This window comes from Marmota monax, unplaced genomic scaffold (assembly GCF_021218885.2).
Source record: "Marmota monax isolate L192 unplaced genomic scaffold, Marmota_monax_Labrador192_F-V1.1 WCK01_AAM20220418_F8-fsc00043, whole genome shotgun sequence".
Lineage (NCBI taxonomy): Eukaryota > Metazoa > Chordata > Mammalia > Rodentia > Sciuridae > Marmota > Marmota monax.
The window spans coordinates 14,220,373-14,243,649 of NW_026691982.1; the positions used below are offsets into that span (position 1 = coordinate 14,220,373).

A 23,277-nucleotide genomic window follows, 5' to 3' on the forward strand; every position below is an offset into this window, starting at 1 on the left:
TAAAAAGTGGTCCTTTGTATGTTTTCTTTGTTTGGAGGGTGTCTGGGGAGTTGTGAATCATGGAGTCTCAGGTTTGGACTTGACTGAAAATTAAGTCATCATTCCAGAGAACTAGAACACTGCTCCTGTGTGGATCGGAAGGGCATCTCTTAATGGCTCATTGTCTTCACACAGATTTTCACCGCGTTGCCACCCTTTACCCTGGGAATCTTTGAGAGGTCTTGCAGTCAGGAGAGCATGCTCAGGTTTCCACAGCTCTACAAAATCACCCAGAATGCTGAAGGCTTCAACACAAAGGTAAACGTTGCATTTACAGAGCTGTCCCCTCAGAAGAGTGTAGCAGAGTGCAGCCTGCCTTCTGAGGTTCAGCTCCAGCCATCTTATATGTGACAGTTGAGAGAGAACATTTGAGAAGCAGTGAGACTATGACCCACAGCCATTTCATACAGCAAGCCCAGAGAACTCAAGATGCCTTTCTGAGGTGCTTCCCATGTCCTATGGAGCGCTTCTTTAAGTTCCAGGAGGCCAACCCATTTCCCTCCTCTCCACGTAGGTCCCTAATATCAGTGGGGCCTTAGCACTCATGTTCCCCTTCCTTCAGGATAAGCCTTACGTTTTCAAGAGCCCTGGAGTGAGGCTGACTGGGACCTTGCCTAGACATTGCTGGAGTTTTCATTTTAAAGAAAATACTTATTTAGCTAGAATGACTGGATACAAACACCTGGATCAAGTCAGTCATGAATTTTTGTTTGTAACTTTTGTATTCTGTTTGTTTTCTTCAGACTGTAGAAAAAGAAAGGATCTAGGCACAAGTTGAATATCCCTTAAAATACCCCTGAAATTCTTGGGATCAGAAGTGTTTTCAACTTTGAATTTTTGTATTGTGGAATATTTGTATGTACATAGTGACATATCTTAAGGATGAGATCCAGGTCTAAGTGAACAATTCACTCATGTTTTATATATACCTTATATACATAAACTGACAGTAATTTTATACAGTATTTTTAATAATTTTGGGCATGAAAACTGTTTCAGGGTGTGGAATTTTACACTGTGGCATCACATCAGGGCTCAAAAAGTTTTAGATTCAAGTACATTTTGAATTTTCGATTTTGGATTTTTGGATTAGGGATGCTTGGCCTATGTAGATATATCCTCAGAAGACCCAAGCAGGATCTGGCTTGGGTATGATAGGGACCAAAAAATCTTGTATGTCAAGGAGAGCCTGTTGCAGAGCCTGCAATCACACCAAGAGTGGGAGAGTGATTGAATGCTGCATGCCCAAAGGGAAGGCATGTACCTCACCTGGAGGAGGCAGGATGTGAGCACAGCTGCGTGGCCCCAGGTCTGTGCAGGACAGGATTAGGAAGCTGAAACAGCAGTCACTTGCCCAATTCCATTGCAATACTGAGTACTGGCTGTGGTTGCAATCTGCACAGGTGGCACTGGGTCCTTGGTAGAAGGACTTGGTGAGCTCATTCTCCAAGCTCGGTAGTAGAACTGCCTCAGGAGGCCCTTCTTCTGAGCCAGATGTTACTCATAGTTGGCCTTAAGAGCTGCTTATGCTTAGGCCAGTTTAACAGGCATAGCCAAGGCTGGAAAAAAATTAAATGGGATCCTATTAACTATACTGTCTTCCATACTCAGAGAGACTTGGGTGACTAATTTTATCAGTCTTTGTTTACTATGATTCTATTTATGGGAAAATAAGACCTATTTTCTCTGCATTTCTTACATAAATCAAATGTGTTTTTGATAGAGTTTGAATTAAAAAGCCTTTTAAGGTGGGAAATAAATAGGGAATGAACCCACCTCCAAAATAGTGATACCGAGTATGCCCTGAGACATTTGCAGTCACTTTGCTTTGGAGTTTTTTATTTGTTTGTTTGGTTCCTTGATTTGGTTTTGCTTTGGGTTTTAGTTTTGGTTTTGTTTGGTAGAGAGGTCAGGCAAAAAGTGAAAACAAATATGAATATTTAAAATGAGGAGGTATTTTTATATAACAATATTTTTCTTTATTTTTCTGTTGTCCCACCACTACTTAGGATCAAACTATATGAGAGTTCCCAGAACAACTTTAGACCTTTAAATACATTTAATCTGACTCTAATTGTTCCACCATCTCAGTAGTTAAGAATGAGACTTAAGGAGTTAGGAGTATAGCTCTATGGTGAAGCACCAGCACCAAAGTCTGAAATGCATTAATGAAACTAGTTTAGAATAAACTTCCTGTTCCCTCAAATAAAACAGAATTTTTTTTTAATGTGCATGTATTAGCCAAACCCAAAACTGAAAGAAAAAATTAAATGGCAAGGATTTTAAGCAGAAAAACAAGAGAATGGCATGTGAGAATTTACATGTAAAATGCTTTTTAATGGTTTCAAAAAGGAAAGATTTGATCTCTTATTAGCAATTTTGACCTAATGCCCTTTTTCCAGATGTTCCTAAAATGTTTGTCTTAAGATGCTAAAGAAAACTCACTGCAACTCACTTTTCAAATGTGGATGGATTGTGTATTGGTCTGTATATAGGTGGATATATCCTTAGGTCTTTTTAGTAAAATAGTATTATGTGGAGAGAGTTCAGTCATTTGCATGTTAATATGAGGAAATAGCTGTTTGGGGGGGCTTTTTAAAATTTGAGACTAGTGTCCTCCTCCTGGAGCCTTCACAGCCCGATGTTTGTTGAGAGCTGCACACAGAGGTAGAGAGTTCCGTCCACTCTGACTGTCTTGGTTTGTTTTTCTGCAGGTTTTCTGGGGTCACTGCATCAACGCCTTGGTCCACTCCCTCATCCTCTTCTGGTTTCCCATGAAAGCGCTGGAGCATGGTAACAGCTTTATGATTCAACTGTCAGCAAGTAGCTTTGCACCCCGTCTGCTGCCGGCATGTTCATGACTTTCTCCCTAGTTTTACACAATGAGATCACAAGAACACATTAGAGGAAAAAAAAAAAAAAATATATATATATATATATGTATATATATATATATATAAAATTTATATTTATAAAATATATAATTTTAAAATATATTTAAATTATATATTTTTTTAAATATATGTATATATACAAATATATATATATACATATATGTGTATATATATATATATATATATATATATATATATTTGAACAATAACTCTTACCAAGTAGAATTCTAACTTAAGAGGTTTTATCAGGTCAACTTTGAGACTCCATTTTTTTCTAATTGACTGGATGGTTTAAATACTAGGAATTCTAAACTCAGTTTGTAATAACTATTTGAGTCTGACCTTGAAGCAGAATGCTATACTATCATGAAATCTCTTGCCCATGTGTTTGAAATTCTGTTAATTTCTTGAGCTTTCAATTTTCAAGCTTCTTATACCTCTGTACAGAATCACTCAAATCTTGTAAGAGTTTAGTATTATTCCTACACCTTATGAAGCTATACTTTGAGAATGAATTCTCCAGATGGGTTTTAGTTCTTTGCCACAGCTAGAAGAGGATGAGTGAGAACTCTGACAGCCTCTGGGTTTATTCATACTTCTTAATGCCTCCAAAATGTGGCCTCCACGTCAGGAGGTGGACTCTGAGTCTCAGAAAATGAAAATGTATCATAAGAACACTGCTCTCTCATCCCTCTCAAATAATAATAATCCTCCTGGGAAAAATTACTCCAAACCTTGACTAGACAAGGCCTTTGATTGTTCAAAGAAGCAAAGAATATAAAGTTTCCAAGCGTCTTTGTTGCTGTGTCAGTGTGTTTTATGCTTCAAACAGAAATGATTCATCTTCACTGATATTCTTTAACCTATTAAATTCGGACAGAGAAAATGCATGCACAGAAATTTATTATGCCCTCTGACCTGTTCTTTCAATTTCATCAGAACTCCTTTTCTGTCCAGGGACCTTCAGTCTTTAGATCAGTAAATAGAATTTTCTGCTTCTAGACCTTCCCCGCAAAAGAACATCTTAGTGAATTCAATGTCTTTTACTTCTCAGGCTTTTCTGGGCTTCATCTTTACTCAGTGTTTTATTTGTTTTAAAATGGTTTTAGCAGTAAGGGTTTGCCAGTAGAAGAACATTAGGTATGATTTTGTTCCCAAAGCTGTGACATTTTGATGGTAGAAGTAGAAGCAGCCATTGTCATGCAACGATGGACCAGTGAACATTTTAGCAATTGTCCTTTTGTACCTGATCCCAGACTCATAGGAAGAGAGAGCAGATAGTATGGACTGGCCTCAGTGCTATCTCCAGACCCTTTGTTCTGAACTGGACACTGGAACTGTTTCCAAAAGTTTTTTTGCCTTTGGACTGTAAACCATTTTTATAAGACATTTATGGCCTGCTTTGACAGGAATTAATGTGGCTGCTCTACAGTAGGGAGAGTGGCTCTCTATTCCTGGAGTGAGGATCACGTGCTTGTAGCTGATGGTGGGATTGCTAGAGTTTCCCCAGATCCATTATGGAAATCCATTCACTCACCGAATGTGGTCTATGTTTAAAAGGCAGTAGACTCCTAGCAGTTGCCGATGTACCTAACAGAAATCATCAAGTGAATTTTAAGTTAGGTCCTGCCTCCCTTAACTATTTCTCCCAAATCTTTCTTTTGGCCTAACAGCCACACAAGAGAATTTTTTTCTGTTTTAATTATTGTTACCATCATCATCATCAATGTCACTATTTTATTGTATTTACTGATCCTTCAGCATAGGGTTTTCTTTTAGCTGTGCTTTAAACAACATGTAAATAAAAATGTTTAAGGTGAAATAAACTAAAAGTATTAAGTTCATTGGCGTAGAACTAATGGCATTGTTCTTGCCATTAGTTGACCCTCTCTGACAAATTGAATGAATATTTTAGAATTAATTTCTACCTTCCCTATATTAGTACAGAATAAAAGCATTACATTACTACTTACAGACCATGTTCATTCATGTAATATTTGTGTCTAAAACACTGCAGTGGATTTCAAGGTGGTCGGTGAATGTATCAGTGTTGGTCTTATTAGTTTGTAGTCTGGTAAAGGAGATTAGATTTGCACATTGCTAGTACAATAGCTATCTCAAGGAAAATGCAGATGAAGTGTGATTAGATACCAGAAGGTTGGGAGATGCCTTTCATTTGGGATTTTTAATAGCTTCTTAGAGGAGGAAACATCTAGGTTTAGCTGTGAAGTCTACATGGGATTTAGATGTGTAGGACTGGCAGGAAGAGTCAAACTAGGAAAATGGACTGAATGTTTTCCTCTCCCACTAAATCTTACAGTGAAATCTCACCTCCAAGGTGATGGTATTAGGCGGTGAGGCCTTTGGGGGTGATTAGGTCAAGAGGGTGGCACCCACTGAATGGGATTAGTTCCCTTATATATTAATGCTCCAAGAGTCACTTTACACTTGAGCTAATGAGAACACAGCAAGAAGGTGCCCTCTAAAATGAATAGGCCCCCACCTCATACAGAGAAATTGCCAGTACCTTGATCTTGGACTTTCCAACCTCCAGAACTATGAGAAATAATTTTCTATTGGTTATAAGCTACCAGTCTATGGTATTTTGTTATAGCAACCTGAACAGACTAAGATAACGCCTCTCCACATTTCCCTACCCTTGTGGCAACTGTAAATCAAAATACGTCTGTATGCATTTCCACCATCCCCTGTGTGGTGGGTGGGAGCTATGGATGACTACAGCATAAAGGGGGAAGAGGATGGTAACTGCAGAGTTACATGATGGGATTTGAAGTTACATGAAGGGTAAGAGTGCTCTGTAAAGAAAAATATAGAATTTGTAAGATCATGGGTTGTTGAGAATTATGGCAGTGGAGCGGGGTGTGAGTTGGTGGTGGAAATCAAGGAAGAATGCAAGTTTGAGAGGATGATTGGATTACTTGTTTATGTGTGCTGATTTACTGTCCTGAATACAAGTGAGTTCTTATTACACTCTTAATTGCCATTTAGAAAGCTGTATCCACTCTCCTCCCAAGAGGAATAGGATAGGAACATGGCACCAATTTGAGGCAAATGGGGATAATTTTCAAAGAAGAAGGATCCTGGTGCAACACAAGAGCACCTCTGGGCCTCCCTCCACTTCCCCAGTGGTTTCTGAAGCCATCCCTTTCCCACCTGTTCACACCCACAACCATGAAGGAGGTATGCTCAACCCGGGGCCAAGTCCCTGGTCTAGCTCCACATCATCATGTGATATTAGGCGTATTTTGTCACAAAGACAGTGAGTTTTACTGTAAGATTCTCTGTCCACCATGAATGGAGAGAGGCTTAGGTACCAATCAGTGCTGTTCACTTTGTTCAAGGTCATATGGTTATCACTAAGAAATAAATATTCTTGGGAAGGTATACCCGGTTTTTCTCTCCCTAGAATGCTTCCAAGAATTTTTCCTTCACTTATTTTTGCATGGTTTGGGATAGACTTTTCAAAGCACTGCTTTGCTAATGGAGTTTGTGATGATTCATTTCAAGTTTCAAAATAAATTTTTCCACTCCAGCAGTTCAGTAAATCAGATTTCTCCCAACCATCACAACCTTATGCTCAAGCCACGGGCTGCCTGCAGCCCCATCCCCTTCTGTCTAAAAAGTGGCGCTAGGTGAAGACCATGCATATCACCTTCACAGACCCCCAAATTCATCAGGGGCCTTAGTGCCAGGCCACTCTTGGATTTTCCATTGGAATTTCCAGTCTGCATAGTTGAGCAACCTTCCTTGAAGTGGAATGTGGTTATTGGCAAAAGAACGTAAAATCAATTTTGATTTGAAAAAGAAATTTTCACATTTTTCCTGATGAAATTTGCAAGGGAGGTGATGGAAAAGAGAATGCACTTACCGGCTTTTAAAAAAAACTGATTCTGATTGATTCCTTAAAGTTCACAAATCCCTTGCATTTTAAGAAAGTGTGTCACATGGATATTTATATGTTGGCTTAATTACTAATTAAGCAACAGCATCTTTCAGCATTTTTAGAGAAGGCAATTTTATACTTTTTAATAAATGGGCTGCTGTAAGATCAGATGTGTCTTAAATAATAAAAAAGTAATAGTGCACATGTCTAAAATAAAACTCAGCATACCTCTTTGCCCATGGCATTGTTCAGTCATATTAGCTTAAAAGTATGTGTGACCTATACATTGTTGTGTAAACTTGGGTGTTTTGTATCTCCTTGATCCTGATGACTTGAATTGTTGCAATTCAGTTAAATTGGGGCAAGAACATAAAAAGTGTACATAACAGATGAATTCCCTGCCCTCATGGAACTTACACCTAGAGAAGGCAGACTTGAACAAGAAGTGTTACCAAAGGGTCCTTTGTATCCCAAGGAAACTTGAACTGAGCTGGACTTTTAAGGACTGCTTCTTAGAGGATGTTGTAACAGATGAGTAGGAGGGAGTGAGAAAAAAGTAAACAGGAAGGTGCCTCAGCCTTGGGAATAGTGCAGGGGGGAGTGGCTCTGGGTAAAGGAAGGCACATGTGGGTGGGGGTTGAGGATAGGACTGTGAAACAAATTGCCTTGAGATGATGAGGATGGAAGCAGAAATGTCAGACTTCTCTGGACCTTTGAGAATATTGAGCCTTTCAGAGTGTAAGTGTAAGGGATGCCATGGACAGGTTTAGCAGGGAGCCATAGGATCTGATTTATTTTGACATAACTATACTGGCAAGGATATACTGGATATATATACTGGAATAAATATACTGGAGTCCATTTGGTTGGCCATTGTACAATCTTGTGTAGTAATAAATGTAGCAGAGAGGAGTAGGTGGATTGGAGGTAGAACTGGAAAGATCCAGAATTGCCCTAGTTAATGTTTTCCATCTCTACCAGATTATACTATGTCTTAAACCTGCAGGAAAATGTGCTATTGCAGCCACAAAGGCCAACAAAATACTAAGTCGGGTTCCTGAAGCAATGCACTGACATTTGTTCCCCTGTAAAAGTCACTGCCAATACTGTGTGCAGTTTAGAAAAGGTCTAAAATGAATGAAAAATTGAGAGGCAGACATTTGAATGTTTAATGGGACAGAAAAGGGGAGCAGTAAGTCACTGTAGCCTCTGACATCTGGGAACACCTGCTGAGAGAACAGGGTGGGTGGAGGGTTATAAAATCCTGAGGCATGTAAATGCAATAAATGGAACTAAGAATTAGAAAGAATATTCTAGAAGTCTTAGATTTACACAAAGTACAACTTTTAAATCTAAGTAGCTTATTCATTTACTAACCCAGTCATAACACATTTAAAATATAACTAGGTTTCCAAATTGAAATGCAAATTTTTTTTTTCTCCATTTGAACTACCACAGTAAAGCCCCAATGTCAGAGCCTACCTTTATACATTATGTCAGTATTCCACCTCACACATCCAGAAATAGAAATGGGTTGGAAGGGCCTTTGTTTTCATTCAGCTGAATATTTCTTATGTTTCAGTATCTCTCAATAAACTTTCTGTTACATGTACAAACACATGGGTTTGGTGTAATAGTGTTAGGAACATGAACCAGAGTTCCCAGATATGACCCTTGTAGATTTAGCAAAAAGTAGAACTGGAGTATATTAGCTACCATGGGAATAGCTACTGCAACAACAATCCCCAAATCTCAGGGACTTGGCCCAGTGAGGGGTTCTCACCCATGTCACTCTCCAGTGGAGGAATGCATTATTTACAGGCATACTGACTACATTTTTCTGTATTCTTTGTGCTCTGGCATTTGGGGCCTAGATTCAGGAGAAACTTTTTCTCCCAGAGCTAACTGTTTCTTAAAATGACAAATGACTCCCCTGGAAGCATGTCTTTGATTACATAAACCAGCCTGAGATTGAGCCTAGTGCCTCTGCATGCAAAACAAGTAGTTTCTCTGAATAACCAACTTGAACTATATTTAAGTACTTTTATTTATTTATTTTTAACTCTTTTTTTTTAAATTAGTGACAGAGTCTCACTAAATTATGGAAACTGGCCTCAAACTTGTGATCCTTCTGATTCAGCTTCCCAAGTAACTCAGATTGCAGGTGTGCACCACTGCACCTGGCCAGCCATCTTTTTTATCAAACTCTAACATAGCATATCTATATTCCTCTGTCATAAATCACCTCAGGATCAATGTGCCACAACTAGAAACCATTCCTATGACTGAGAGCCTGCTGAAATTATTTAGGTAACTAATCCTAAACGTATTCAGTGTGCCTCCCCTTCCCCAACCATTCCTTTCATCAAGAACCCCAGTAAAGGTTCTGGTCTATGCCTAGTCCTCCCTCCTCCTGCCTCCTGACCAGACTGAGGTTGGAGATTTCCTACATGGTCCTGCATGGCATATCTGGCCTCCTGTTTCTAGTCATATGGAAGTTTTAAAGTTTGCCTTTTTCTCTCTGAAGGTTTAATAATTATAGTTTATCAAATGGACAACAGGAAAGAGAACATGCACATTTTATTTTGTGCCTAAGCTTGGGAGACACACACACACACACACACACACACTCACATATATTCAGTATAGAACTCAAAGAGGGGAAAGATGACTGAACCTCACTTGGAGTTTAGCAGGGGGCTGGGGGCTCTTCATAGGAAGCCAGATCTTTGCTAGGCAGATAGTAGGATATCATGTAAAAAAGCATTGTCTGCATCTGCTGGTCACTAATATAAATTTAAATTTCTTTTTACACAATGGCTTCTCAGAGCCATTCCTGTGTTTATAGAGGTCTTTAGTTTCTCTGAATAGCCAACTTGTAATATAGTGAAAAAAATGTATTTAGGGTGGGATATTTTACTCTCCCACAGAGCAATCTGTGATCATGAATGTCTTCCTTCATGACAGTTGTTTCTCTGTCCTCATGTCCTAGCACACCTGGCTAAAAAACAACCTGGTCCCGTTTTATACAACGTTCTCTACTTAGTGACTGGCCCCTGATTTCACCCTCAACTTCAACACTGGAAAGGGAGAGAGAAGAAAGGTCACTTATGCTGATCTGTCTCTGGCAGGAAGGGAGCCATCACTTTGCTCACATCTGATTGGCAAGAACTAGTCACGGGACCCCACCCAGGTGTAGGAGGCTGGGGAGTATCGAGTAGCCATTGACCCAGGAGTAAGAAACATGTTTGTGGTCTCACTAGGTGACTGGCATTGGCAACTAAGTATGTTTTCCCTCATTTTCACTTCCTTTTTAAACTCTATTTTTAGTAAACAAAAGTGAAAAAAAGAGATTGATATTTGAGTTTCACATCCTTAACTTCATCCAGCTGAAATGGCAATAAAGAGGAGAAAATCCAGCAAAGGCTTATATAACCAGGAACTTAACCCAACACTGGTCTTGAATGTAATTGTAATCGCTAACACTTGTGTAAACCCTCCATTTTATGAGCACGCTCCAAGATTTTATGCCACTCTTTACAAAGAAAGGAAAAGAAATGTTCTCTTCATGAATACATAGTGTTGGGAGAAGAAATAATAGTGTTAATTAGAGTACAGACATGTAAACAGGTTAAGTTCTAAAAGTTTATTTTTAAATGAAATAATAACTGAAACTTGGACTACGTCTTCACCTTTGATGTACGTCTAGCAGAGGGTAGTTGGTTCTGTACCTCCTCTGAGCCTCTGCTGTCGTAAGAGACCCATAGAGGTAGGGGAACAGGGGCCCTGTTAGTATTCTGGAATCTGAGCTGCTCTGAAATTGTACAGCTGAAAGTTTCTTGAAGCAAAAGGATGAGGGAGGGAAGCAGAATCTTGGCATCTGATCCCTGACCAAAATGTCTTGGCAAAAGCTTTGATGTCAAAGGGAATCATGCCACATCCTCCTGAATTCTCCCTACTGCGTCCCGTGGCACCAAGATGCCTGCCGTTGTCAACTCAGCTGTCGCCTGATTCTTACTCCATCAAAACTGCACATATGAATTCCCTCCATCTGTTTTTGTGATTATTAGACCTTGTCTTTTCTGACCATACAGAACTGTGTTAGAACTTTGTCTTTACATTTTGTCTTTTGTCAGAGCCATTCATGAATGTGTTTTGTGGTTTTGCTGGGCAATGATGTAATGGTTTTAATGAGCATTTAATTGAAATGGCATCTTTATCAAATGTCATCAACCTAGGCCTTTGGTATATCCTGAAATAAGTTCCTTGATCGTTCTGTTTAGAAAATGAGACATAAATTTTCTTACAAATTGTGGTTTTTCCCACAAGTATTTTCAAAGCAGTTTTTGCATGCAACATTTTGGGGGCTGTTCCTACTAATGTGGAGGGCCTGTGTGGTTTTTGTCCCAATTGTTCACAACTGTCTGTTTTAGTGACTGTGTTTCCAGACCTCATTTGTCTAATCCTACATTATGTCGGTCCCCAAATTCAACCAAAAATTGCAAATAATTTAAGTCTGGAAGAACAGATTCAACCATTACCTTGGGTCAGTGCGTCCTGAAGTTGCAAGACCCTGTTTGTCTCTAGGAGAATCTTCTGCTCTTCAGGACAGTGTTTTCACCTTTCTCGTTTTTCCATGTATGTAATAGGCACCGTTGCACTGCTAGATTTCATCACATGTAATCCTAAAATATTCTAAATGTGGACTCTGGATTTTATCAAGCCAAGTAGATGGGGAATCGGTCCTTCTCTCTTTCTTTGCCCCATGGAAATCATCCCCTGGAATTCTGGCATAGGCAGTGCCCATCTTCTCAGCTCAGCCTTCCTCTGTAGGTGGATCTGACCCTAGATTTGCAGAATTTGCACTGATCCCAGGCAGGTTCAGTGAAGTGCCAGCTGTTCTGAGGCAGTGAGCAGGTTAATGCTTCTCACCTTTCCCCTGGCTCTTTTAAGCCATTGTGTACTAATGATGGGTTTCTGTTGGGAAGAGCTCAGCTCTGTGCTGGTTAGGACAGGAAAACAAAGGTTGAGTGAGATCACATGGTTCCACGTGCACTTTGGATGGACCTCTTTCATAGGGTCCTTTTCAGAGCCTTCCCTGTCTTGACCCCTGCTGACCTCCCTCTCTGGCCCTTCCCCCACATCGCTAGCTGGCCATTCAGCCCTGTATCCACCTCCCTGCCTGCTCATAGCAGATATCCCTTTTGCCAGAAATATCCTTTACCCTCTCACTGCTCCCACACCCCCAAAGATCCATCTATCCCACCTCCTGCTGCTTTCTCTGGAAAGGTGTCCTTACTATGGTTTACACAGATGGAGGAGAAATGATGTCCTGAAGGCCAACTTGGAGAATCCAACTAGTCACCTAAGTTTGGCAGATTTCCCCCCTTTCCAAGAAAAAAAAATCACTTGAGAATTTAAATATCTGACTAAAATAAGGTCAGCAAAATGACAAGGAAGATGTTTTCCTGAGAGGATTGGTAGATTGGAACAGTGCTGTGAAGCCAAGTGGAAAGAAATATTTTGTCAGGAACCTGCATCAGAAATAAACTGGACAATGGAATTAGACTTTTTTGGTCTTGAATTGTCACCAAGCAATTAATCCATTCATCCACCAAAGCTTTCTTAGGACTTCTGTTTCTCAGGAGTAGCTTTTAACAAGGAATGGCATCTACAGGTGTTTGTCTCTAAAATGGTTGAAATATAACTATGCATTCCATGAGGATTTTCCCAAGGAGGTAGGTGTTCAGGGCAACGGCTATGGCTTCCTTAGACGATGCTGTCATTTCAGAGATACTTGGCAAGTCCCTGACTCTCAAGTTGGTTTGGGAGTTTTTTCCTCCAAGGGAGTCAATTATTTCCAGATGGTATTAGTTTTGACTGGGGAAAGAGATACTCTTTCCTAGGCTGAAAACTAAAATGCAGTGTCGAATTATCCCACCAAAATGATGAGCTGAAATATCAAATTTATCCTATCTTCACTAAAAGTTGAATGCTCAGATTACCTCAAGTGTAAACATTTTATTGAATTCCAGTAGCGTTCACTCATGACAGTTTAGAAATGAATGCCGTGGAAATGCTGGATGCTCCATGGGAAACTGTCCCTCAGTTTTCCTATCTATTTTCTGTTTGTGCTGGATTGCCAGTGTCCTGTCTGTGTCTTCAGGTCCCTTTCTGTGGAGGCGCTAACTCTATAAGTCAGTGCTCAGCTCCAAGATAATCATGGAGTTTGTCCCCTTGTGAAGGCCTCACAGCTTTGTGAGTTCTTAGAGTGAACTCTCTGTGCATATTCCACTTCCTCTTTTTTCTTTCCTCTAATGCAGCGGCTCCCAACCATGGAAGAATTTGTCCCAGGGGACATTTGGCAATATTTGGATATAGTTTAGATTGTCACAGACCAGGGGCATCTAGTGAGTCTCAGAGGCCAGGGATGCTACCAGGCATCCTAACATGCACAGGGTGGCTCCCTGCCCCCACCCCACACCAGAGAATTATCTGGCAAATGCACAGAGATGAGGGGGTAGATCTGAGTGTGGAGTTGTCATTGATGGAGATTGGGAGGTAAGGGTTGGATTTGATTGGTGCATGCAGTAAGCGTGTGTTCCGGTGTCATGCTGAACCCCATTGATTATACAATTAGTACATGTTGATTGGGGATAAAATAAAACGTTAAAGGAAAAAAAATTTTAAAAAGATTTATCTGGCAAATGTTAATAGTGCCAAGGTCAAAAAACTCTTGACTAAGGAAATACTTCACACTAACTAACTCAGAAGAAAGTCTGGTCTCAAGAGGTTCCTGCTGTCCCCTGAATTGTTCCCTGTTTGTGTTTCCTTACATAGTAAGAATTTCTGTCATATGAATCTAATTTTGTGTCCACCTTGGTTCTTCTAGAAATTACCTTCACTTCAGGTGTTGGCCTCCCTCTCTTCCTTTCTTCCCTCTTCAGAAGGATCTCACTAAGTTGCCCAAGCTGTTCTTGAATTCCTGGGCTCAAGCGATCCTCCTGCCTCAGCTTCCCTAGTAGCTGGCTCTACAGGCACACCACCACACCCAGCTAGGTGTTGGTATTTCAAATTAGTGACTCTTGGTCTAATTGTTTTTCTCCTTGAAGTTGTCTCCTTTCATTTTGGGGGGGTCCAGTTTTCTAACTCAGTTAATGAAAACAAACTCTTGTTGACAGCAGTTAGATTCTCATCAAACCGTGTAACCTTGGACATGTTTTTTCACTTCCTTTTGTTGCACTACATTCCTTATATGAAGTTCACAGATCATTATGATATTTTCTCCAGTCCTTGAAGTATTGAAGAAGCAATATATGCAAAGCACTTAGAACTGTACCTGTCATATAGTAAATGCTTGCAGAAAATGTTTTCCAAACAGACTTTTTTACATGTACCACTTTAATGTTCATATATACGCATCTCCACAAAATATGAAACATGCTAAATATGGAACACATTCTAAGCCCTCTATATTAGACAAATGTCTTATATGTTTATTTATTTATTTAGTTAGTCCATGATCCTACTAATATTGGAAATATTGGTATTAAGGGGAAATTCAGGGTTGGAGGTATAGCTTAGTGGTAAAGCACTTGCCTAGCATGCACAAGGCCATGGTTTCTGTTCTCAGTACCACAAAAAAAAAAAAAAGAAGAAGAAGAAGGAAGGGAGGGAGGGAGGGAGGGAAGAAATTTAAAACAATTTCAATTCATAAGTGCAAACTTTGATTTGCAGCTCAGTCTCCCACCGTTTCTCACTCTCCCATCTGATCAGAGTTCTCTCTAGGCTCCGTAGGGCTTGTGCAGGAAGAGTGTCAAGGCACACAGATCCTTGTTCTTCTCAGTTACCAGGGCCCCACTCTCCGTTTATGGGCACACAGTGTGGGATTAACGCTATGAAATATATCCTAAGTCAGATGAAGAGAAGGAGGATCTGAGAGTCTCATGTTCCTGCCACTAAATGCATGGGACTGATTTGGCAGCTAAGAACATCTTGGAATTTCCTATTTGAAAGGAACCTTGGAAATAGTTCAGTCATCATCATTTTTTGCCTCTCTGTTTTATAGTTGAGAATCTTGGGACTTAGAATCTAAAATTTAAAAAAGGAAAAAAATACACTAAATAACAACAGAGCTGGGATAAGAGAGAAGGGCTGAACAGAGTCTTCTAACTCTCATTACTGGGATTGTTTCCACTAACCCCAGTTACTTCTCTCCACTTCATTTTCCTAAATTTCCTTTTTCTTCTCTTGCAATACAGCCATGCTTCATTGTTAGCTATTCTTCCTGTCATAAACTGGAAATTTTAAACACTTGGTACCAAGTCCTTACATGCTTTTTTTTTTTTTTTAAACCATTGCTGCTGTGTTACTACAACTAGAACCAGTGTTCTCCATCTCAAGTTGATGATTCCACTGTTGACCTCAGGGCTCATGCCAAAAATCTGGATATCACCCTTGATTCCTCACATTCCTTTCTACCCTACATCCAAATCATGAGCAAATACTATCATTTATAACTTTACAGTATAACAATTTCTATCATTCCTCGTCACCTTGGACATAGCCACTCCAACCCTGCATTGTCCAGTAGAACTTCCAACCTCAGTGAAAATTAAATGTTTTATACCTGTGCCATCTGAACTTCACATGGCTATTGAGTGTTTGAAATGTGGCTAGTATGACTGAGGAACCAAATTTTTTATGATATTTTATTAAGATATAATTTATATCTATGCAAAGAGTATAATTTTCTTGTTTTTTGTTTTTTTAATATTTATTTATTTTTTTAGTTGTAGTTGCATACAATACCTTTTTTATATGTGGTGTTGAGGATCGAACCCAGAGCGTTGCACATGCTAGCCGAGCACTCTACTGCTGAGCCACAACCCCAGCCCCATCTGGTTTTTAATATATTCAGCATTGTGCAACCATCATCTTAATTAGCCACACGTTCATTGCCTCCAAAAGCTGTCATTCTGTATTTTCCCAAACACCTCCAGCTCACTGGTTTGCATTCTGTCTCTGAGGATATGCCTGTTCTGGAATTCTATATGAATAGAATCATATAACATACGGCCTTTTGTATTTGGCTTCTTTCACATAGCATAAGTTTTTCAAGACTTCTCCATGTTGTAGCATGTGTCAGTACTTCATTATTTTTTATTGTTTAATAACATTCTATTGTACTGATACACCATTCACCAATTGATGGACATTTATTTGCTCATCCACTGGTTGATGGACATTTGGGTTATGAATAGGCCCTTGTGAATAATGAATAATGCTTTTCATTATTTTGGGCTGTGATGAGTAATTATGAATAATGCTGCTATGGACACTCGTGTTCAAGTTTTTGTGTGTTTCATTTATATGTTTTCTTACTTCCTGTCTATGTACCTAGGACTAGAATTACTGGATCATGTATTAAATATGCATCATTTTTTTGATGGGGCCAATTTATTTTTATTGCCATTAAATTCCACGTTAAAAGATGCATGTGCATTAAGTTTCGTATTTTAAAAGAGGTAGAGGTAGATGCATCTTGGACCTGTCTGAAGTCTTCATTTTTAAAGGTAAAAAAACACATATTCTAAGCAAAATTGTAATATGCATCATCTTTTGAGGAATTGCCCTTCAGTTTTCCAAAGTGTCTGCACAATTTTGATTTCCCACCTGCAGCATATGGATGATTTAATTTCTCCACCCCCTCACCAACCCTTGTTACTGTCTTTTATGTGACAGACATCTGGGTAGGTGTTAAGTGATATTTCATTGTTGTTTTAATTCTGTTTCCTTGATGCCTAATGATGTTGAGCTTCTCTTCATGCATTTACTAGCCATTTGTAGACCTTCTTTGCAAAAATGTCTATTCAGGTCCTTTGCCCATTTTTAAATTGAGCTGATTTTTCTTTTGTCTCTTTATTGTTGAGTTATAAGAGTTCTTTCTATATCTTGGATATAAGTTCCTTATCAGATGAATAATTTGTAAATATTTTCTTCCATGCTTCCAGTTTTTCCACTTTCTTGCTGGTACCATTTGAAGCATGGAAGTTTCTAATTTTGATCAAGTCTGTTTCATCTACTGTTTACTTTTGTCACAGTGCTTTTGATGTCACGTCTTAGAAATCACAGCCAAATCTGAGGCCAGATTTTCTGCTTTGTTTTATCCTAAGAGTTGTGTAGTTTGGTTCTATGATCCATTTTTTGTTTATTTTCTACCATGATTTTTAAAATACATATACTGGACTTTGCTGTTTCAAGTGTACAATTCAGAGGCATTAATTACATTGAGCATGTTGTGCAACATCATCAAACTGTAACTGTCCTCATTAAGCAATAACTCCTCATTCTCCCCCTCCTCTCTGGCCCTTGGGAGGAACTGATTTTTTAATTGTATTTTATTTGAATGAGTTTAAAGGTAAATGACTAAATGCAGCTAGTAGCTACCATATAGGACTGCTCTAACGTCCTCTCCTGGATGGATGGCTACCATTGTTGCCGGCTGGCACTGTGTTTATTATCCCATTCTCAGTCACCATGCTCTATTGTTCTATAAAAACTGCATCATTCCCTTAAGAGCCTAGCTCACACCTCTGTATTCCCAGCTCAGAATCCTCCTCTGAGCTGGGAATGGTGACCTGTCACCATTTACACAGAAGCCCAGACACTTCACCATGCCTGTGTTGATCTGTTCCTCAGCCTGATTATACTCTTTTTCCTTCTTTCAGTGTCTCTTGCCAGACTGGTCTCCATTTTGGTCTCTGAGCTCATCAAGGGCTGTCTGTGTTCAGACTCTTAGCAATTTCTCTTCTGTCTGCCTGGAACTGTCTTCTCTCAAAAGTCATTAACTCCCTCCTTCATGCCATTCTTGATGGTCATTTAACTTCCTTACGGCATTTTAATCTGCTTGGATGTTACCTCCCAATCTAAAATAGCCTCCCCCATCACTCTGTGTTCTATTACTCTGCCTTATGTTTCCTCATAGCACTTATTACACACAATAGTGTATTGTGTATCTATTTGTTTATCTATTTATGTCCTGTCTCCTTCATTATAATGTGAGCTCCATGAAGACAGGGACCTTCTCTCCCCAATTAGACTTAAAGTAAAAATTTGTTGAGAACATAAAATAATAAGGTTACTATTTTCAAAACTATAATCTCTGTTAGAATCAAAGAAATGATCCTCTGCCTAACCTCAAGTGTTTCGTTATTGAGGTATACCTTTAAAAGTATTTATTGCACTTTAGCCCTGTGTGGTGGCAAGCTCCTATAATCACAACACACCAGAGACTGAGGTAGGACAATCCCTGGATCCAGGAGGTTGAGACCAGCCTGGGCAACATAGTGAGAACCTGACTCAACAAACAAACAAAATGTTTTGCACTTATTATTAAAATAATCTTAGAGCCAGTTACTGAAAAGCAAACCCCCACAGTTTTGAATAACTATTTGCAGATACGGGTTGAGTGTCCCTTATCTGAAATGCTTTGGACCAGAAGGGTTTCAGATTTGAGATTTTTTCAGATTTGGGGATCTTTGCTCAGAATTTACTTAGTTGAGCATCCCCAATCCAAAATCTAAAATTTTGTATCCGGATTTTGGAGCACTTCAGATTAATGATGTTCAACTTATACATTGTTTGTTGTCTTCCTGAGATTAGTTTAGGCTCTCCTTCACTTTTTCAATTATTTCTGCTTCTCCTGTTCTGACGAAGTCTTATGTAAGCTTTCCTTCTTGCATTACCATGTCTCTCCTAAGCTTTGAGGTGGTTCCTTTTGTGGCTGCATCTCTCTCTGCTCTCCCAGTGCAATTCTTTTCCTTCCCCATAGGAACTTCTCCATTTAGGACTGTACTTCATGCAACCCCAATGCCACGCTAGTGGTTAACCTTCCCCTGTCCACATCAGGAGAAAGCATGTGCCCTAGAGCTGGATTCAGGGACCCACCATTTCCAGATGCCACCATGACTCAACTTGATGATTACACTGTTTTAAGAAAGGAAACAGATCTCGATTCCTTAACAAGGGTAGGATTTTTCAACAAGCAGATAATTAAATCAGCAAGCCCAAATAACATATGGATAGCAGCTACTGGATTGGAAATTTGAACACAAAACCCTGACCGTATACCTGACCACAGATCTGAATTTGAGTATAAGGGAGAATAAAAGGAGGTTTGTAGCGATATCCAAGGGAACCATTTCTGATCTTAAATAGGCTTTTACTTCTCAGCATAAGAACCAATACTTCTCAGGACAGGGCTATCTTAGCTGACATGAATTAGACAATTCTAAGAGAGTTCTGACTTAGCAGTTGTTATATTCCTGGTAATAGCCATCAGAAAGGGAGGGAAGGGAAAGGAAGGGAAGAATGTATAAACTGGAAACATCTCTCACTTGTAATCCTCACAAATGCTAGACTCCAGTTCGTGTAGCTGCAAATGAGGACAGGAGCAATGGATATTCCCCCAGAATAGAGTTCAGTCATTACAGATTGATTTTGTATCTGTGTGGCTATCTTCTTTCATTGATGCACAATTCCAATTTAGCAAAACTTAACAATAAATAGTAAATGAAAACTTGAAAAATTTCCACCGCTGGAAAAATAGCCATGATAGATAGATCAACATGTTCTTATTTCTGTCCTTTAAAAAAATAATAAGCTGGGCAAAGAGAGATTGTAATCTTCATACAAATGTAAATTTTCATGCAGATCAAGACTTGTTTGTTTTGTTGGAAACGTGATTTTGTTTGCTTCATTTGGAGAGAATACAATATAAAAAATGGAGTCACAAAAAGAAAGAGCAGTAGAATCACAGAAGATTCAATTTTGAAATGCCCTCACATTTTGAGAGACGTTTCTAAAAATTCCATTTTTATATTGTGGATAAAATAGATTGCCATCTCAGATCTCAGAAGTTAATAGCAGCGTCTTTATTTTTCAGATACTCCATTCAGCAATGGTCATGCCACAGACTATTTATTTGTTGGAAATATTGTTTACACGGTAAGTTCATCTCTTTTTATTGAGCCACTCCTAAAGGGCCCATATGTGGGGTATACTTATCTAATCCCTTAGGTAAGGCTTTTCTTATTGTCATATTTCAAATGTTTACATATTATAGATTCCTTAAGGTCAGAGGGGTTGAGAAATGCTTACATTATTGTTTAGCAGAGAGTATACTGAGTCGAAGTGTCTGGAGAAGTGATGAGCAGGATTCCCCATTCTTCAAAAGACCTTTTACATCTTTAAAAGCAAAGAGTACTAAGGAAGACGGTTTCTCCCAAATCCTCTAAGAAAGGACAGAGCAGTTATTTGTGGGAAGACACTGAGATGAGCACTTTCCTTGAAATAAAACTGTCTGCTCATTTCCTAAAGACATCCCCTAGCAACTTAACTACCAAGATGGTAACTTCAAAATATGGTGGGTTAGAGGAACTGACTCTGGAGGGGAGATCTGGGATTTCTCCTAGAAAGTAAAAAGTAGTGTCCTTCATTTTTCCTAACTCCTCTTTCTTTTCACAGTACGTTGTGGTTACGGTTTGTCTGAAAGCTGGTTTGGAGACTACAGCTTGGACTAAAGTGAGTCCTCTCTGGAATTGCTCCTCCCCCTGAAGTATAGATAATCTTCATACTATGATTTCCTTTTAAGCATTGGGATAATTAATATCTAGCTATATTAAGTTTTGCATGTAAAAATTGTGGTTTGATCTTTTTCAGGGCAAATTTTCAATCCAGTGTTTCCTGGTGCCTCATTTGCTAATATAGCTCAAAGCTATCATTAGTCACCTTATTTCAAATGTATATGCTGGCTCACTGGAAACACATACATGCACAGAAAACACAAAAGAGAGAAAAATGAAACTTTACATATTTTCATATAATTTTACTACCAAGAGATAATCATGGGTAACATTTTATTCTGTGACCCTCCATACATTCTTCTGTCTGTGTGTTTTGAAATAGGATGTATTGTAGAACATAGAATTTTGTGATCTTTCTTAAAAATATATTAGGAACATTTTTATTCCTTAAAATATACTCCTACAAAAATCATTGTTCATGATTAAAGAAAATGACATTTCTATAGATATCCCATCTTTATTTAATCAGTTCCCTATTTTAGGTACTTTGGTTATTTCTAAGGTTTGGGGGTTATAACCAGTTTTTCATGTTTGTCACCCCTGGAGGGTCATGGCTAGCTGCAGCTTAAATAGACTCACCTGATGCTTTGCTAAGAAGGTGGGATGGGGTGGGTGGGAGATCAGTGTGGAGTCAGGGAATCTGTTAACACCTATTCCAGGGAGGGGATGGTGACAGCCTGGAATGTTGGAGCAGAAGGTAGTAAGTCGTGGGTAGATTCTGGAAGTACTTGTTTTAAGGGGAAAAAAAACAAAACAAAACAAAACCTTGCTGATGGATTGAATTGTGAGGTATAGAAGAAGAGGTCAAGGACCATAAGAGTAGGAGACAAAAATAACCAACTCAGTAGATGCTTAAGGAGGTATTAAACTGTAATAGCCAGTTGATCTTGTAGAAACAAAGAGCAGAATAGTAGTTACCAGAGCCTGGGAAGAGTGGAGAGGGAAAGAAGAGGATGGTCAACAGGACAGGAATGCAGTTAAATAGGAGGAGTGATTTCTAAGTTCTACAGCAAGCAGTAATTGTGGTTAAAAAACAAAGATATATATTTCGAAACAAAAGATTTTGACTGTTCCCAACACAAAATAATGATAAATATTTGAGGTGATGGTTATGCCATTTACCCTCCTCCGATCACACACATTATATACATGTACTATAATATTACAATATACTCATAAACATGTTCAATTATTAATGTCAATTTAAAACTTAAAAATTTAAAAGAGGTAATATCATTTCAGGTGTCAAAAAAATCTCTTTTGCAAATGAATAGATCAAAGTCTCCTAATGATAAATAAAAACCTCTTGTTCATTTGTCTGTTCCACCATTCTCTCACTAGATTAATACCATCCCAAGGTGCAGCAGATACTTGAAATGAACTGAGCAAAGCCTGCTGTAACTAGGGGATGTCTCAGAGGATGGTCAGCTGTGACAGAAAAACACTTTGATCTTCAGGATAGCCACTAGTTAATTAAATTCATTGTTAAAAATTCTGAGACAAGGGAATAGAGTCCTCACAGTCTTTCCATCAGGAAAGGTGGCTTGGAGGGGGGAATTCTGCAGCAGGTGGGGTTGGGGTGGATCACCTGGCCAACAGAGGGACCATCTGAGCATCTTTCTCCTTTGCAGTTCAGTCACCTGGCTGTGTGGGGAAGCATGGTGATGTGGCTGTTGTTTTTTGTCGTCTACTCAACCATCTGGCCCACCATCCCCATTGCTCCAGACATGAGAGGGCAGGTCAGTACTATGAGCTATGAGTGTGCCTCCTATCTTACGTCAGCAGTGTTTTTATATATGTATGTGTGAGCAAGCGGTGTCTTGTGACAGTGAACTTCAGGAAGACTGTTGTTACCTGCTCCCATCAAAACTTATCAGAAGCACCAAATCAAGGCACCTGGGAGAGGATGTCCAGTCCACAGAACCAACATTTGAAATTATAAGTCATGAAATTTTAAGTCATCTGACTTGCCCACCCTGTTCACATTTCCATAATAAATTATGTGTTCATTACATAGTACTTTATGTCTATGGTTTGTAGCTCTTGGAAAAACCAGAGCTGTTTTGAGTTGTTCATAATCCAATGATTATTATCATAAGTTTAATGTTAACAACAGGATTAGCTGCTTAATTGGTAATTGGTCACCTGTGAAAGATAAATCTCTCTCCTAACCAGACTTTTAATGAGCCAGAATTTCTCATTTATCTCTTTGAACTAGGGAGGCTGAGATAGACAACTTATATTTGTTTGAATGGTTTTGAATTTTCTTTTGTATTATCTTTGTCCAGTATCTGAGGTAGACCTGCCAACAGGGACAACTGGATCACAGAATCCCACAGTACTTACTGGGTGTGAAGAGGAAAGAGTTTAGCAATTCTTTGATACAAGATTCCTTAATTTACAGGCAAAGCTATGCAAGCCCAGGTCTCCCAGACCCACTCCACCATCTCCTCCTTGGGGTTGTCTTCAGCTAGTGCTACCCTTAGACCTCAACAAGGGACTATCCAAATCCTGAGCTTTAGGAGACTTCTGGAGCGGGCCTCCATGGTTGGGTGTGTGCCTCTTTGTGGAGTTAAAAGCCATAGTGTGCAGAGCCAGCCCCCTCTTCAGGTCCATTCTCTGGGCTCCAGGACTCTGAGTTTCCTTCATGAATATCCAGAAGACCACTGCCAAGCTCTCTGCCTGTGCCTCTCCCCAGATCCAGGCACTATGAGCATCAGTCAGTAATGAGATGGTCACTGTTTCTGGCTCAATCTCAAGCACTGGACAACTGTTGGCAAGGGATGTGCAATGA

General features: G+C 39.3%; 1 protein-coding gene across 2 annotated transcripts in view; it reads left to right on the top strand.

Annotated features, from left to right (window-relative positions):
* Nucleotides 1–23,277, top strand: part of Atp8a2 (ATPase phospholipid transporting 8A2) — a 638,978-nt gene that overhangs the window by 467,435 nt on the left and 148,266 nt on the right. For both annotated transcript variants that reach the window (XM_058580786.1, XM_046448077.2), the window contains exons 29-33: nt 175–297; nt 2,754–2,832; nt 19,784–19,845; nt 20,365–20,421; nt 22,115–22,222. In XM_058580786.1, coding sequence (XP_058436769.1) covers nt 175–297; nt 2,754–2,832; nt 19,784–19,845; nt 20,365–20,421; nt 22,115–22,222 — 429 coding nt within the window. The remainder of the gene's footprint in view (nt 1–174; nt 298–2,753; nt 2,833–19,783; nt 19,846–20,364; nt 20,422–22,114; nt 22,223–23,277) is intronic.